Source organism: Diabrotica virgifera, chromosome 3 (genome assembly GCF_917563875.1).
Source record: "Diabrotica virgifera virgifera chromosome 3, PGI_DIABVI_V3a".
Taxonomy (NCBI): Eukaryota; Metazoa; Arthropoda; class Insecta; order Coleoptera; family Chrysomelidae; genus Diabrotica; species Diabrotica virgifera.
Genome location: NC_065445.1, coordinates 188281371 through 188297488, shown reverse-complemented (window position 1 = coordinate 188297488; position 16118 = coordinate 188281371). Strand labels below are relative to the sequence as shown.

The 16118-nt window shown below is 32.7% G+C and overlaps 1 protein-coding gene across 1 annotated transcript in view; it reads right to left on the bottom strand.

Moving 5' to 3' along the window:
• The window catches only part of LOC114332574 (glucose dehydrogenase [FAD, quinone]-like), an 83984-nt gene extending 78671 nt beyond the window's left edge, over positions 1-5313 (bottom strand). The window contains exon 1 of the mRNA XM_028282396.2: positions 4982-5313. Within this exon, the coding sequence (XP_028138197.1) occupies positions 4982-5275 (294 nt within the window). The 5' untranslated portion in view covers positions 5276-5313. The remainder of the gene's footprint in view (positions 1-4981) is intronic.
• Between the last annotated feature and the right edge of the window lie 10805 nt (positions 5314-16118).

The window sequence follows — 16118 nt, the reverse complement described above, 5'->3', positions numbered from 1 at the left end:
TTGATACGTTTTATAATGCATTTCCAATGGTTGAAAAATCCGTAAAATTAGAATTGGAAATATTTGACTTAGGATCAAAAATAACATAAGAAAACGAAAATGTAATCGGTTGCTTAGTACTTTAAATTTAATGGTGTCACGGTTTGGATTTAATATTTTGTGAAATAATAAAGTTTGGAATATTTTACTAACGGTTTTAATAACAACTGCGGAAACTGTAAGATGATTCTGTTGAAGAAAATTGATTAAGGCGTTTCTATGGAATACAATGTCGGAAGAAAGACTAAAGTAGATTTTTGTAAGTACTTTTGAAAGTAATTGTATAATACAATATTATCACCAGCCGCCACTGCTTAAGAGTATTTTCAAATATTATAAAGAAGCAGGATATTTCAAACTTATATATATTAAATAAATAAGAGATCCCAAATTCAATTCTTAGATATCAAAATAAATTCCAAAATGCACTGGTAAAACAAAGTACCTACGAATAAAAAATAATTTTAAATGTAAATTTGTAGAAAACATGTTTTGATAGTGTCGAAAGAGATCAGTGGGAGAAAATTATGAAAAGGGTAAAATAAATAATTTACTATTTTTGTTGGGAGTGAGTCACAATTTGACTTTAAAATAAAATATGTTGCCAAAATAAACTTATTTTAAAGTAAAATTGTGACTAATTCCTGATAAAAGTAGTAATTGAATTAAGATGCCATAATACCACCAGATAACAAAACACCAGAATGCATCACAAAGATAAATGTCGAAAACTTACAAAATGATTCTCAAAGATACCTATTCGAAGTACGGATAACAGAAAGAAACAGAAACATATTATATATTACAGAAAGTGATGGATCAAAGAAAGCGGGGCAAAAATTAAGTTCAAGTATCCTAGCTTCAGCCAAGGAGGTTCTTGATGAAAGAAACATTAATAAAAATAAATCGTTCCTAAGGCGAAGAACTCCATGGATATGTACAGAAGTGAAGGAAAAGTGTAAATAAAAAAGAAAAAAATCTTACTTCAAGTATGTATCAAATAAGACACAAGAGGCACACGCTAATTACAAGAAATGAAACACATACACTTGCAAGAAGAATGAAGAATAAGAGAAATGATCACTGTGAACGTTTTTCGAAAGAAATACAATGATTTCTATGGTCTGCGAAAGTGAATATGACGCTTTATAAGAGGTCAAAGAACAGAGGTAAAGGAACTAATAGAACGAAAACACAGAAAATGATACATGGATTTAGTATCTAAAAAAGCTATATACAGAGAAAGAACAAATTCCGCGAGAACCGGAAACATCACCAGAAATTACTACAAATGAAGAAATTATTATAAATACACAGAAAGTTCGAAAAACACTCGAAAAGCTGAAGAACAGAACAGCTGCAGGAAAAAATGGAATACCAAACGAATTACTTAAATATTGTGGAGAAGCAATGAAAGAACAATTAATAACATTAACAAAATTATAAAAACAATAAAATACCTGAAGAATGGAGAACGAGCGAATTAATTCTACTATTTAAAAAATGGAGATAAAAAGCAGCTATAAAAGTACAGAGGTAAGGGGGGGGGTATGGTTTGAAATATTTAATTTTTTTATTATTTCAAATAAAAGTGCATACTTTCAAGAATACTCTCTGAAAATTTCAAAATAATCGGAGTAAAATTACCGGAGATACAGTTACCGGAGATACAGGGTGTTGAATATCCCTACCTTCGACTCGCGTTGCCGCGGCTTCGCGCCAGCACGCTTGAGCGTAGTGAGAAACGTTAAACAACTGTTCGCCTTCTCTTTTGTAGATTACTCCGCAATTCAAAAAACATATTCTAATGTTCATCACTTTACGATTTGGCAGACAAATCAGAAGATGAAGATGCAGTTGTCAAAACTTTAAACGCATTTTTCCCAAAACTGCTTTTTCAAATGCGGTGGACATTGTAACTCAAACAACTACCTGACCGATCTACCTGAAATTTTGCATACATTTTCTTTAGAAGTTTCTTGAGGTAATATTTTTCGTTTTGTGCTTATTTTTTGTTCAATAATATTAAATCTGTTGGTTTTCACAAACATTTTTTCAAAAATTTCGTATTTTTGACTTCTGAGTGATACCAAAAATTCAAAAATCATTAAAAAAAAAGTCGACGTTGTTACCTCGTGAAACTCATAAGCTAATTTTGAATTTTTTGTTTCGTATGATCCAGTGATGAGTTCTGATGTCCACCGCAAAATCCTTTTTTTTTTCAGCTGCCTGCCAAAATTTGTCGCCAATGGTTTATTTTTCAATATTTTGGATTGCATTTTTTCTTAAATATTCTTTGAATTGTACTTAATACGTTTATTTAATTTAAAAATAAAATAATTCTACCATAGCTTCGAAAAAAAATCACAAAAATGTGCTTGATATGTTGATTTCAAACCATACCCCCCCCCCTTAACTTTAATACTACCCTGAGACTTACAACTAAAATTTTACAAGAACCAATTAATCAGTGGATAAGTTTACTTTGTAGGATAAGTGGATAAGTACTTTAAGATCGTGTACAGATGCAATATTCGAGATAATTGTTTATTTTTTCTTAAATCGTAGTGCCTTTATTTATAACAATTAAGAAATTATTTTACAGTCATTGACTAAAGAAAGACTTATACTATCTTAAAAGAAAAATTATTATAAACTATAATTACATTTAATTATTAAAAATTATTTTTAAAATCGGTGCTTTTGCGAGCGGCCGAATTTTGCAAATATTCCGGCTCGCTTTAAATCCGCGTGCTCGGAAAATTTTTACGGAACTTGTATTAAATTTTGACCGAAAACAATTTAATATTACCATTATAATATACAGTGTATTTACCGCTGTATTTGTTTTTCTTGATAAAGTTTTATATGTGAAATCTCATTTCTGACGAAATAATATTACAAAAATGATACATATAACTATATTTTTAATTTTTGCATTGTTATATAAATATAATAATAATAATGTTACTTTTTATTATACACAATAAAACTTTTTCTTCTTGTAGTGACTATCCGTTTTGGATGTTGGCGACCATCATGGCAATTTGGCAAACCCCATTTGGAAACTGAAAACCAGGAAGGCGAAGGATTACCTTGCTAGAAAATTTACGTACGTCGTTCAACACAACAACTACAAATCTTTTTAGAGCAGCAGTACCGATTTAGTGTGCATGTACAGATTGCCATGATGGTCGCCAACATCCAAAACGGATAGTCACTACAAGAAGAAAAAGTTTTATATTGTATAATAAGAAGTAACATTATTATTATTATATTTATATAACAATGAAAAAATTAAAAGTATAGTAGTTATATATTTCATATAAGCATATGTATCATTTTTGTAATATTATTTCTTCAGAAATGAGATTTCACATATAAAAGTTTATCAAGAAAAACAAATACAGTGGTAAATAGACTGTATATTATAATGGTAATATTATTAAATTGTTTTCGGTCAAAATTTAATACAAGTTACGTAAAAATTTTCCGAGCGCGCGGATTTGAAGCTCGACGGGCGATTTGCAAAATTCGGACGCTCGCAAAAGCACCGATTTTAAAAATAATTTTTAATAATTAAATGTAACTATATTTTATAATTATTTTTAATTTAAGATAATATAAGTCTTCCTTTAGTCAATGACTGTAAAATAATTTCTTAATTGTTGTAAATAAAGGCACTACGATTTAAGAAAAAAGAAACAATTATCTCGGCTTCAATTGGTTGTAGATTTTTTTTTATAAATCTTCGTTTCGACTTCAGCAACAAGAATCTGTAAGTTAGAAACTCATAGGATGTACAGGGCCGCTTCAGCTCTAAATGTTTATAACGAAAATTGCCCCCTTATTTTCAAGCCCAACATTTAGCTCGGCTTCAGTTGGTCGTAGACATTTTTTATTTTTGTATAAATCTTCGTTTCCTCTTCAGCAACAATAATCTGTAAGTTAAAAACTCATAGGATGTACAGGGCCGCTTCAGCTCTAAATGTTTATAACGAAATTTGCCCCCTTATTTTCAAACCCAAAAATTGGAAGTTTAAAAATGTTTTACGCATTTATTTACATCAGAATATGAAAATATAACTCTTTGGAAGGAGATTGGATGTTTCATTAACTCTCTACGATTTTTTTTTAAAGTTATAGCCTTCGACATTTGACCTCTTGGGATAAACAATTTAAAATATCTAAGCAACAAATTCGTTAATCCGGCCTTACAATTTTTTTTTGTGTTTGGAATTGAAAGGTTATCATTTTAAAGCTTTAAAAAATAAAAAAAAATTATTTGTACAATAAATAACGCAATTGTAAAAAACGGCCATTTTGGACTTTTCGCAGGCTGTGTTGCAATAACCAATAAACGAAATTAAACTTACCATAGCTCAAATTGTAGGTTTTTTAATTTACTACAACTTTCTATTAAAAAGTTTTCCCTAGAATCAATATCCTAAGTTGCAAAATTAAAAATCTTTAAAAATTGCAAATTTAACAAATGAAAATCAGAATAACAAAAAAAGCTCACAATATTTTTGGTCACATTTTAGTGGAAGTTATTCCTGGCATCGTCCTTTACAACACCTGATAGGTTTCAAAAATTCCTGAATTATATCCTAAAATCGACCTATTTTTAACCCACAGCCTAGAGTATAATATAAAAAATGATAGATAGCAATATCATATAAAAAATAGTATGCCTAAAGAAAGTAAGTCAAAACAACAAAGTGCATTATGTTAAATAAGAAACAATAAGGCAATAGAAAATTTAAACAAAAAAGAGTAAGTTAAAATAGCTACTAAGGAAAGAAGAGGATGAAGATCAACGACATCGACAAGAAAGAGTGTTATTAAAATAAATAAATAAAAGCTAAAAGACAGAACCACCGTACAATTGATTTATGCAAATAAAATAAATAAAGGTTACAAGCAATTTTTTCCAACTTACGTCACTATTAGCAGACGGAATTCCTCCAGCTTCCAAAACAAGAACTCTCCAATTCTGATTTTGGCTCAATTGGTTTGCCACGATGGACCCACCCGATCCTGAACCGACCACAATAAAATCAAACTCATCCTCATCTTTCAAAAATGGTCCGTAGTCTTCGGGATAATCGTTGGGCGATGCGAAAGAACATTTCGCAGCAGTGATCGTGTTGATCAACGCAAAAAATAAGGCTGCCGAAGCGTTTCTCAAGTTACCTGGACAAGTGTTGACTGCACATATAGTGTTCGGATTCATTTTTCATACTATCTGCAGCATAAATTCTTCTGTACCTATAAAAACAAAGCGATCCCCCCCAAAAAAGTAAAATATGAGTACATGCTTCACGTGGAAGAAGGTAGTCAATTTATTAGCAAAAAGTGCAAGTAATTGGTTACCGGATATTGTGTAGTATATTTATAGTGGCAAGAAATAATTTTTTTATATATTTTTAACAGTTTTAAATATATAATATGCAAAGAAGTTACATATATTGACACATTATGCATATTACGAGCACACGAAAATTTTATTTATTTATTATAATACTCCAGTCAATGAGAACAAAAATAGGATATTACCTCCGATTTTTATGCTTTTGCATCGATTTTCATGAAATTTTGAGTATAGCTCTACCGTACTAATTCAAAGTCTACCCTCTTAGGCGAGCAGCAGGCACCCTTTAAATGGCATGATACTAAACAGGATGTGGTGAATGGCTAATTTTGGTCATACTTTATTGTTTTGATGGTGGCGAAAAGGAAATTGAGGTTTATTTTGAATTAGTCATCAAGTGGGGGAACATCGTCAAAAACACAATTTTACCCTAAAAATAAAAAAAAATAGAAATCACTCGCTACAACTCTGCTTGGTTTTAATATTTTTTTCTGAAATGTTTATAGCATAATTATATTTCTCACCTTTCTGAAGACTATGGGACCTGTTGTAAGCTTTTAGTCTTCTTGGTGCTGATTCGTGAATTTCAAAGTTAAATTACAAATGTTGAGTGACAAAATTTGAAATTTATCTTTTTAATCACGCTTATGTAGACGCCGTATTTGTACAGCGAGAGTACAAGACACGCCGTAAGACAAATCACAGAAAATACCATCGAGTACATTAAACCAGCATATCTATGTTTTATAGACCTGACAAAGGCTTTCGAGTGCATCCAAGTCGAAGACGTCGTACACTTACTGTATACAGGGTGTAACAAAAATACAGGTCATAAATTAAATCACATATTCTGGAAATAAAATTAGTTCGATTGAACCTAACTTACCTTAGTACAAATATGCACACAAAAAAGTTATAGCCCTTTAAAGTTACAAAATGAAAATCGATTTTCTTCGATATATCGAAAACTATTAGAGATTTTTTAATGAAAATGAGCATGTGGCATTATTATGTCAGGAACATCTTAAAAAGAAATTATAGTGAAATTTGTGTACCCCATAAAAATTTTATGGGGTTTTTGTTCCCTTAAACCCCCCCAAACTTTTATGTACGTTACAATCAAATTATTATTGTGGTACCATTAGTTAACCACAATGTTTTTATAACTTTTTTGTCTCTTAATATTTTTTCGATATCCAGTTTTAATCGAGATGTGCCTTCTTTTTAATATGTGTACATAAAAATTTTATTGAAGTTTTGTGCCTTTAAACCCCCCAAATGTTTGTGTACGTTCCAATGAAACTATTATTGCGGTACCATTAGTTAAACACAGTTTTTTTAAACTTTTTTGTCTCTTAATATTTTTCCGATAAGACACCTGTTATCGAGATGTGGATTCATTTTTAATATGGTTCAAAATATACCTCAAACTGTAATAATTTATAAATAAATGCATATTATTACCAGGTCTCATATCGTACTTAAGAGTATGCAAATATGTGGTGGATTTGACAAATATTCAAAATATCTCGATAAAAACTAACTTTTCGAAAAAGTACTAAGAGGCAAAAAAGTTTTAAAAATAAACCAATGGTGTCACAATGATAATTTAATTGAAACGTACACAAAAGTTTGGGGGGTTTAAGGGAACAAAACCCCCATAAAATTTTTATGGGGTGCACAAAGTTCACTATACCTTTTTTTGAGATATTCCTGTCATAAGAATGCCACATGCCCGTTTTCAATAAGAAACCTCAAATAGTTTTCGATATATCGGAAAAAATCGATTTTTATTTTGGAACTTTAAAGGGCTGTAACTTTTTTTGTGTACACATTTGTACTAAAGTAAGTTAGGTTCAATCGAACTATTTTTAGTCCCAGAATATGTGGTTTAATTTACGACCTGTATTTTTGTTACACCCTGTAGAAGAAACATACCAATCAATATTATACAAACCATCGAAAACATCTACTTCCATAATAAAATACAAAGATAAATGGACAACTAACACAGTTTATACCAGTACAAAGCGGAGTCAGACAAGGTGACTCGTTAAGCCCACTGCTCTTTAATATAATATGGACGAAATAATAGAAGCAGTACGTCAAGGTCATGGTTACAGAATGGGGAACAAAGAAATCCAAATATTATGTTATGCAGACAACGCCGCATTAATCGCCGAGACAAAATACGATCTCAAAAGAATAACACACATCTTCAATACGACAGCCAAGAAATACAATATAATAATATCAGCAGAAAAAACCAAATGTATGACAACATCTAAATATCCACTACGATGTAAAATCAAAATTGATGGGAAAATAATAAAGCAGGAAGCAAGGTTTAGATATCTGGGAATAGATATAACCAGTTAAGTTTAAAAGCGAGTAAAGCGGCGGGATCTCTTAATAACACAATCTGGAAGAACAAACGCTTAAGAGCAAGGACACACCAAAAAGCTAGTCATACATTTATTTTCTTTCTTAAAAAAAGTAGATTCTTTAAAAAAAAAATTGATCAGCTTACCAACCACATCAGAGTGCTTTGTGTGTTGGTGTCGTATCAGTATCATGCTTTGGTTCGAAAGCGTTTCGAAATAATCCACCCATTGAGGAATAGTATTGTCACTATTTTCTGTGCCACACTTCACTATAAAACCACACTGTAAGTAGCTTTCGTGGTATTTCCGATTGGTCTGCCGTTTAGGTTTTTTAACTCTATCCTTTGAAGTCCCAGGGTTGATTAAAAACTGCTTCATAGCTTAAAATGGAAGGACAACAACTGCTCTGGCACTTTCGCAGACAGAGACCCAGCGTAATCGCTTGTTTCACCCACGTGACGCGTACCACCTGAAATCTTCCCGCGTACCACCAGTGGTACGCTTACCACCGGTTGGGAACCCCTGCTATAAACGATGACGCTCGGGTAAAGACTCGTGGACTCAACTGTAGTTTAGGCATTAAGCACTGGATTTAGTAAAGAAAACTATTTAAAGCTGCTTCTATTTAAAAAAAAACGTGAGATTAAGTATAACTTCAGTTGTTCGGATTAAGAAGAGAGAGACGAAGTTGTTTACTTGCTAGTTGAGGAACTAAAGTGGAAGTGTGTTAGGGGAGTTAGGTTCATATAATTCGGGTGTAAAAAATTGACAGGCGCAGAATATAAGATACGATAGTTATTTAATTTACTTTAATTGAAAAATAGTATAATTGTTACTGTTCATTTATTGAACAAATTATTGCAAAAATGACAACTTTCTACACAGATTTAGTTAGCTAGCAAGAATATTACCCCTTTGCCAGTGACCAGTGAAATCAATAATTCCTTATCTGCATAATGTTGATAAGATTTGCATAAGGCCGGAACGTGTTACCTCAATAGTAAATTGGTAATATACAATAATGTTAAAATAAATTGGTAATATATAATAATAATTTAAATACAATCATCAATAATTAAATATTTGATGACGGCGCGCGTCGTCAAGCTCTAATTAATGCTGCCGAGAGAAATACTGATCATTAAAAAACATCTTTTCTTATATCTCCTGTTTTATATTCATTAAATAAATTAACGCAATTCATAAATATTGGCAATATCATTTTAAAGTCGTCTACTTTAAAATATATAATATATGTCTGAATTGTCAATATAAATGAGTCAGATAAAATTAAATCATTTCTTTACCAAACAACAAAAACAAAATTTGTTTAAAAAGGCCAAGTTTTCAATCTAATAGCACATAAAACTATAAAACAACACCAAAAAATGTTACTCGACATCCTACCAGATTAAAAACAATGGGAACCTTCTCTGGTAACACCTCCGAGGCTTCTACAATTTGCAAGCCATTACGGAGGCTGAGACTAAGGAAGATGAGGGAATTTTACAATTTATAATTCACGTCCGATCTGCTCAGCGCGGTAAAGTTCCAACGAGAATGGTTCCCTTCGTATTCCAATCAGAGTAAACATGTGAATGAAAAATGAATAACCATTTTCAATTTCGTTGCAACACGAAACTACAGCCGCATCAATATTCAAGTTCAATCAGAGAGTGCAGCAAGCACCTCTACCGGTTTCGAAACTTATTAGTCTCTCATCAGGAGGCACATATGCTGCTCTCTCTGACCCAACCAGGACAAACCCCGCCGTGCAGTTGCGGATTGCAACGAACGAAATGGCAGGGATGCCCTAGCGGCAACTTCTAGCAAAAGACTAAGTTTTCAATCTAATAGCACATAAAACAACACTCAAAAATGTTACTCTACATCCTACCAGATTGAAAACAATGGGAACCTTCTCTGGTAACACCTCCGAGGCTTCTACAATTAGCAAGCCATAACGGATGCTGAGATTAAGGGCTTGTTTATATGCAGGCGGTTTGCCAATGTCGACTGCGCGGTTTACCTGTTTTACTTGATCTCACCCTAATGCCGCCTTTGAAGTTTCACCCTAATACCAAGTAAAACAGGGGGAAAACAGGTAAACCGCGACGTCGACGTTGGCAAACCACCTGCATATAAACAAGCCCTAAGGAAGATGAGGGAATTTTACAATTTATAATTCACGTCCCATCTGCTCAGCGCGGTAAAGTTCCAACGAGAATGGTTCCCTTCGTACTCCAATCAGAGTAAACATATACCCTAGTTGGGTCAGAGAGAGCAGCATATGTGCCTCCTGATGAGAGGCTAATAAGTTTCGAAACCGGTAGAGGTGCTTGCTGCACTCTTTGATTGAACTGCAATGATAATGCGGCTGTAGTTTCGTGTTGCAACGAAATTGAAAATGGTTATTCGTTTTTAAAATTTGTTAATTTTATTCATGTTTATTTCAGCTATATTTACCTTTATTCCAGCTGTTTCATCCTCAAGATGATCTCCTCATTCTTCTTCATGTGCGATCTCTTCTAAGAAGGCCGGCAACCACCATTACAATTCGCACTTTCGATACTGCTGCTCTAAAGAGATCAGCAGAACTGCAGTTAAACTGAGCTCTCAGATTGTTGAACCATGAGATGTGTCTTCTTTAACTGCAACAAGTTATAACGCTCGCCCCTCATGACATGTTCCAGATATTGCAGTTTTCTAACTTTAATTGTATTTAAAACCTCTCTTTCTTTTCCCATTCATCTCAACAGCTTGACATTCATGACTCAATCCACTCTCCTCTAGGATCTCCCCAGGATCTCCTCCGAGAAGGCATCACAACGAGTTGGCGATAATACGCATCCATGTCTCATCCCACTGCTAATTAATATGTATCATAAAAGATAATGTTTTAAGTTTAAGTAGATTGTAAATTGTAAATGGATCGCTTGTCTTGTAAAGTTTTCCACATTGCAACCTAAAAGATCCTTTGTATATATTTTATACTGAAACTTTCAGATAAACTTTTGCGTCTATTTGGACTTCAACTTATTACTTATTATGATGGGTAAAATCGAAGGACGCAGAGGAATTGGTAGAAAGCAGGCCTCTTGGTTGAAGAATATCCGAGAGTGGACAGGAATAAAGAAAGCAGAACAACTATTTAGAATAGCTCGAGACAGAGACAGTTTAGCCATGTTAATCGCCAACGTCAAGGGGACTTGATAGTACATTATTTCATCATTGTAACTTATGCTCGCCCGCTGAACCTTTGTTAGCCCTTGTAGAGTTTCATGGCGATTTTTTGTCTATTCCTAGCCAATTCTTGTACCATGAGAAGCTAGGGTATGGAATGGTTACCCCTGGTAGAACACAGCACACAGTAGAAAGAAAATATAAACGACGAAATAAACGTCCAACATCTCTGGAGGAAATAAAAAATAAATAAAATATTTAAAAAAATGGTAAGAATCGAGCGAAAATGAAATAAATCCAAAACTTATTAAATATGAAGAAGAAAAAATTAGCTGAAAAATTAAATAAGGTCATAAAAATTAAACGGGGTAATGGAAGAAATGTCTATATATTAAAACAGATCACTCTTAATACCGGTATAAAAAAAAAGGAAATGGACTATAATGGCTGAAACTATAATGGTTTTTACTAAAAATTACTTCCCGTTGTCATTTATAAACAGGGAATTCCACAGATTAAAAAAACAACAAAACACTACAAGCACTCCAGAGATAATGACAAGAAGGGATTCACAGATGACAACAATACGATATGTAAAGGACTTATCAGAATATCAGAAAAATTGAAAAGGAAAAAAACTATTAAAGTCTAAAAAGCACTTTGATTGATTTGCATTACAACAAGTTTTATTCAATTTTGGCAATAAGGGGTAGATTTCACCCAAGCGTACAGCGGCATATAGACGAGCGGCACCCCCCCCCCCCCAAACGATTATTGATTATTTATCGAGATACTGACTACGGGTGGTGAATGGGTATTTTTGGTCTTAATTTATGTTTCTGATAGTACTGAAAACAAAAATGAGGTTTATTTTCAATTTTAAGTGGGGGGAACATTGTCAAAAACGCAATTGTATCACGTTTGAAATCACGTTTTTTCTTCGTTTAACTCGCTACAACTCTGTTCAGTTTTGATATTTTTTCTGCAACTTTTACAGCCTACATTTTTTCATCTTTCTTAAGACTATGGGACCCATTGCAAGTCTTCAGTCTTATTTTAATCAAAATTATGAATTTTTAAAGTAAAAGGTGCATATTTTTGTGAATTGCAAAGTTAAAAAGTAAGTGAAAAATTTGAAATTTAACTTTTTAATCACATTTGTGTTAAAAAATAGAGTACAAATGTTTTATAGAAAAAAAGTTGCAACTTTTAATTTTAAGAAAACGTGATTTCATTTTTTTATTTTTAGGGTAAAATTGGGATTTGGAAAATGATCCCTCACTCAAAATTCAAAATAAACTTCATTTTTATATTCAGCACCACCAAAAACATAAAGTAAGACCAAAATTAGCCATTCACCACCCGTGGTCAGTATCTCCAGAAATAAAGTCATAAAGAATCAGGTGGGCAAGTCATGTCGAGGGGATGGATGAGAAAAGAATGCCAAAGATGGCACTGCACAGAAGACCAGTTGGAACTAGGAGACGAGGTAGACCAAGAAAACGACGGTAAGAAAGTTTCAGGAAGGTATAGTATCGATGGAAATTACACACTGGAAAGAGGAGATGAAAAATAGAATATAGTGGAGAACCATAGTTCAGCAATTTTTACATAGACATCAAATACAATTATATATAAATTATTAGCATAAACTGTATTATCTAAAATTGTAAGTACAAGGCCTGTAGAGCATAATAAATAAAATAATAAATAAGGCCTGTTTTTTTATTATTCTGTTTGAATATTCATCAATACGCATATCACAAAGACCTGACACATATAAAACGAGACTACTAGAAACAACAGAGATGAAAATACTTCGACGAATATCAGGGAAAAGTCTGTTGGATAGGGAGAGAAGCGAAAACATAAGTTCATGCAATGTAGAAGACAAATGGAAGGGTGACAAAACGGAAACAAGAGTGAAACGAACGCATTAGTAGAATGGCAGAGAATAGGATAGTACGAATAGCACGAGATAAGTCACCAAATAGACGAAGAGGTGTTGGCAGACCAAGAAAAAGATGGTGCGATAATTTAAACAATTTAGGAGGCTAATGTTGAAAAAGAAACAGGCTTTAAAGCCTACATATCAGAAGGAAGAAGAGAAGAAGAAGAATCACGCTTATGTTAAAACATATAGTACAAAGAAGTTTTCTGGGGAGTTTTAGATCAAAATGTTTTATAGACAAATAATGGTGCAACTTTTAATACCGACGTTATTCTTCTTAACGTGCCCTATCAAGTCCCCTTGACGTTGGCGATTAACATGGCGAAACTGTCTCTGACTCGAGCTGTTCTAAATAGGTGTTCTTTCTTAGGCGTTCTAAAGGTGTTCTAAATAGGCTTTCTTTATTCCTGTCCACTCCCGGATATTCTCCAACCAAGAGGCCTGCTTTCTACCAATTCCTCTGCGTCCTTCGATTTTACCCATCATAATAAGTTGAAGAATATTATACCGGTTTCCCCTGTCCAAAATAGGCCATCTTTCTATGTTTGATGTTATCATGCAGGTCACGGGCAGCATTTGCTCTCTTAAGGACTGCCACATTTGTCAGCATAGCCGTCCTTGGTATTTTCAGTATACGTCTGTGCAGCCACATTTCAAAGGACTCCAAACGATTAATGGTGGATATTTTTAATGTCCATGCTTCGACACCATACAAGAGGACTGACCAAATGTAACATTGAATCATGTGCTTTCGAAGTTGAAGTTGCAAGTTATCATTACAGAAGAATGACCTCATTTTTAAAAATGTCGTGCGGGCTATCTCCATTCTACATTTTACGTCTTTATCTGGATCTAGTGGTTCAGTAATATGACAACCAAGATATTTAAAACTGGGTACTCTTTGAATTATATGACCGACGTTGTACATACCCAAAATAACATTTGTCACATAAATAATATTTGTCAATATACTGACCATGGGTGGTGAATGACTAATTTTGGTATTACTTTATGTTTTTGATAGTTCTGAAAACGAAAATGAAGTTTATTTTGAATTTTAAGTGGAGAAACATTGCCAAAAGCGAAATTTTACTAAAAAAAATGTGAAATCACGTTTTTCTGCGTTTAACTCACTACAGCTCTGTTAGATTTGAATTTTTTTTTCTGAAATTTTTATAGCATATATTTTTCATCTTCTGAAGACTATGGAACCTATTGCAAGCCTTCAATATTATTCTAATAAAAGTTATGAATTTTTTAAAGTAAAAGTTGCATATTTGTGATTTGCAAAGTTTAATAGCAAAAGTTGAGTGACAAAATTAAAAATTTAGCTTTTTAATACGTTTACGTTAAAATATGGAGTACAAAAAAGTTTTCTAGGGAGTTTTAGATCAAAATGTTTTATAAAAAAAAGTCGTTTTTTTATAAAAACTTTTAATACCGACGTTATACAACCCCAAAATAACGCTTATTTCTGGAGATACTGACCACGGGTGGTGAATGGCTAATTTTGGTCTTACTCTATGTTTTTGGTGGTGCTGAATATAAAAATGAAGTTTATTTTGAATTTTGAGTGAGGGATCATTTTCCAAATCCCAATTTTACCCTAAAAATAAAAAAATGAAATCACGTTTTCTTAAAATTAAAAGTTGCAACTTTTTTTCTATAAAACATTTGTACTCTATTTTTTAACACAAATGTGATTAAAAAGTTAAATTTCAAATGTTTCACTTACTTTTTAACTTTGCAATTCACAAAAATATGCACCTTTTACTTTAAAAATTCATAATTTTGATTAAAATAAGACTGAAGACTTGCAATGGGTCCCATAGTCTTAAGAAAGATGAAAAAATGTAGGCTGTAAAAGTTGCAGAAAAAATATCAAAACTGAACAGAGTTGTAGCGAGTTAAACGAAGAAAAAACGTGATTTCAAACGTGATACAATTGCGTTTTTGACAATGTTCCCCCCACTTAAAATTCAAAATAAACCTCATTTTTGTTTTCAGTACTATCAGAAACATAAATTAAGACCAAAAATACCCATTCACCACCCGTAGTCAGTATCTCGATAAATAATCAATAATCGTTTGGGGGGGGGGTGCCGCTCGTCTATATGCCGCTGTACGCTTGGGTGAAATCTACCCCTTATTGCCAAAATTGAATAAAACTTGTTGTAACGCAAATCAATCAAAGTGCTTTTTAGACTTTAATAGTTTTTTTCCTTTTCAATTTTTCTGATATTCTGATAAGTCCTTTACATATCGTATTGTTGTCATCTGTGAATCCCTTCTTGTCATTATCTCTGGAGTGCTTGTAGTGTTTTGTTGTTTTTTTAATCTGTGGAATTCCCTGTTTATAAATGACAACGGGAAGTAATTTTTAGTAAAAACCATTATAGTTTCAGCCATTATAGTCCATTTCCTTTTTTTTTATACCGGTATTAAGAGTGATCTGTTTTAATATATAGACATTTCTTCCATTACCCCGTTTAATTTTTATGACCTTATTTAATTTTTCAGCTAATTTTTTCTTCTTCATATTTAATAAGTTTTGGATTTATTTCATTTTCGCTCGATTCTTACCATTTTTTTAAATATTTTATTTATTTTTTATTTCCTCCAGAGATGTTGGACGTTTATTTCGTCGTTTATATTTTCTTTCTACTGTGTGCTGTGTTCTACCAGGGGTAACCATTCCATACCCTAGCTTCTCATGGTACAAGAATTGGCTAGGAATAGACAAAAAATCGCCATGAAACTCTACAAGGGCTAACAAAGGTTCAGCGGGCGAGCATAAGTTACAATGATGAAATAATGTACTATCAAGTCCCCTTGACGTTGGCGATTAACATGGCTAAACTGTCTCTGTCTCGAGCTATTCTAAATAGTTGTTCTGCTTTCTTTATTCCTGTCCACTCTCGGATATTCTTCAACCAAGAGGCCTGCTTTCTACCAATTCCTCTGCGTCCTTCGATTTTACCCATCATAATAAGTAATAAGTTGAAGTCCAAATAGACGCAAAAGTTTATCTGAAAGTTTCAGTATAAAATATATACAAAGGATCTTTTAGGTTGCAATGTGGAAAACTTTACAAGACAAGCGATCCATTTACAATTTACAATCTACTTAAACTTAAAACATTATCTTTTATGATACATATTAATTAGCAGTGGGATGAGACATGGAT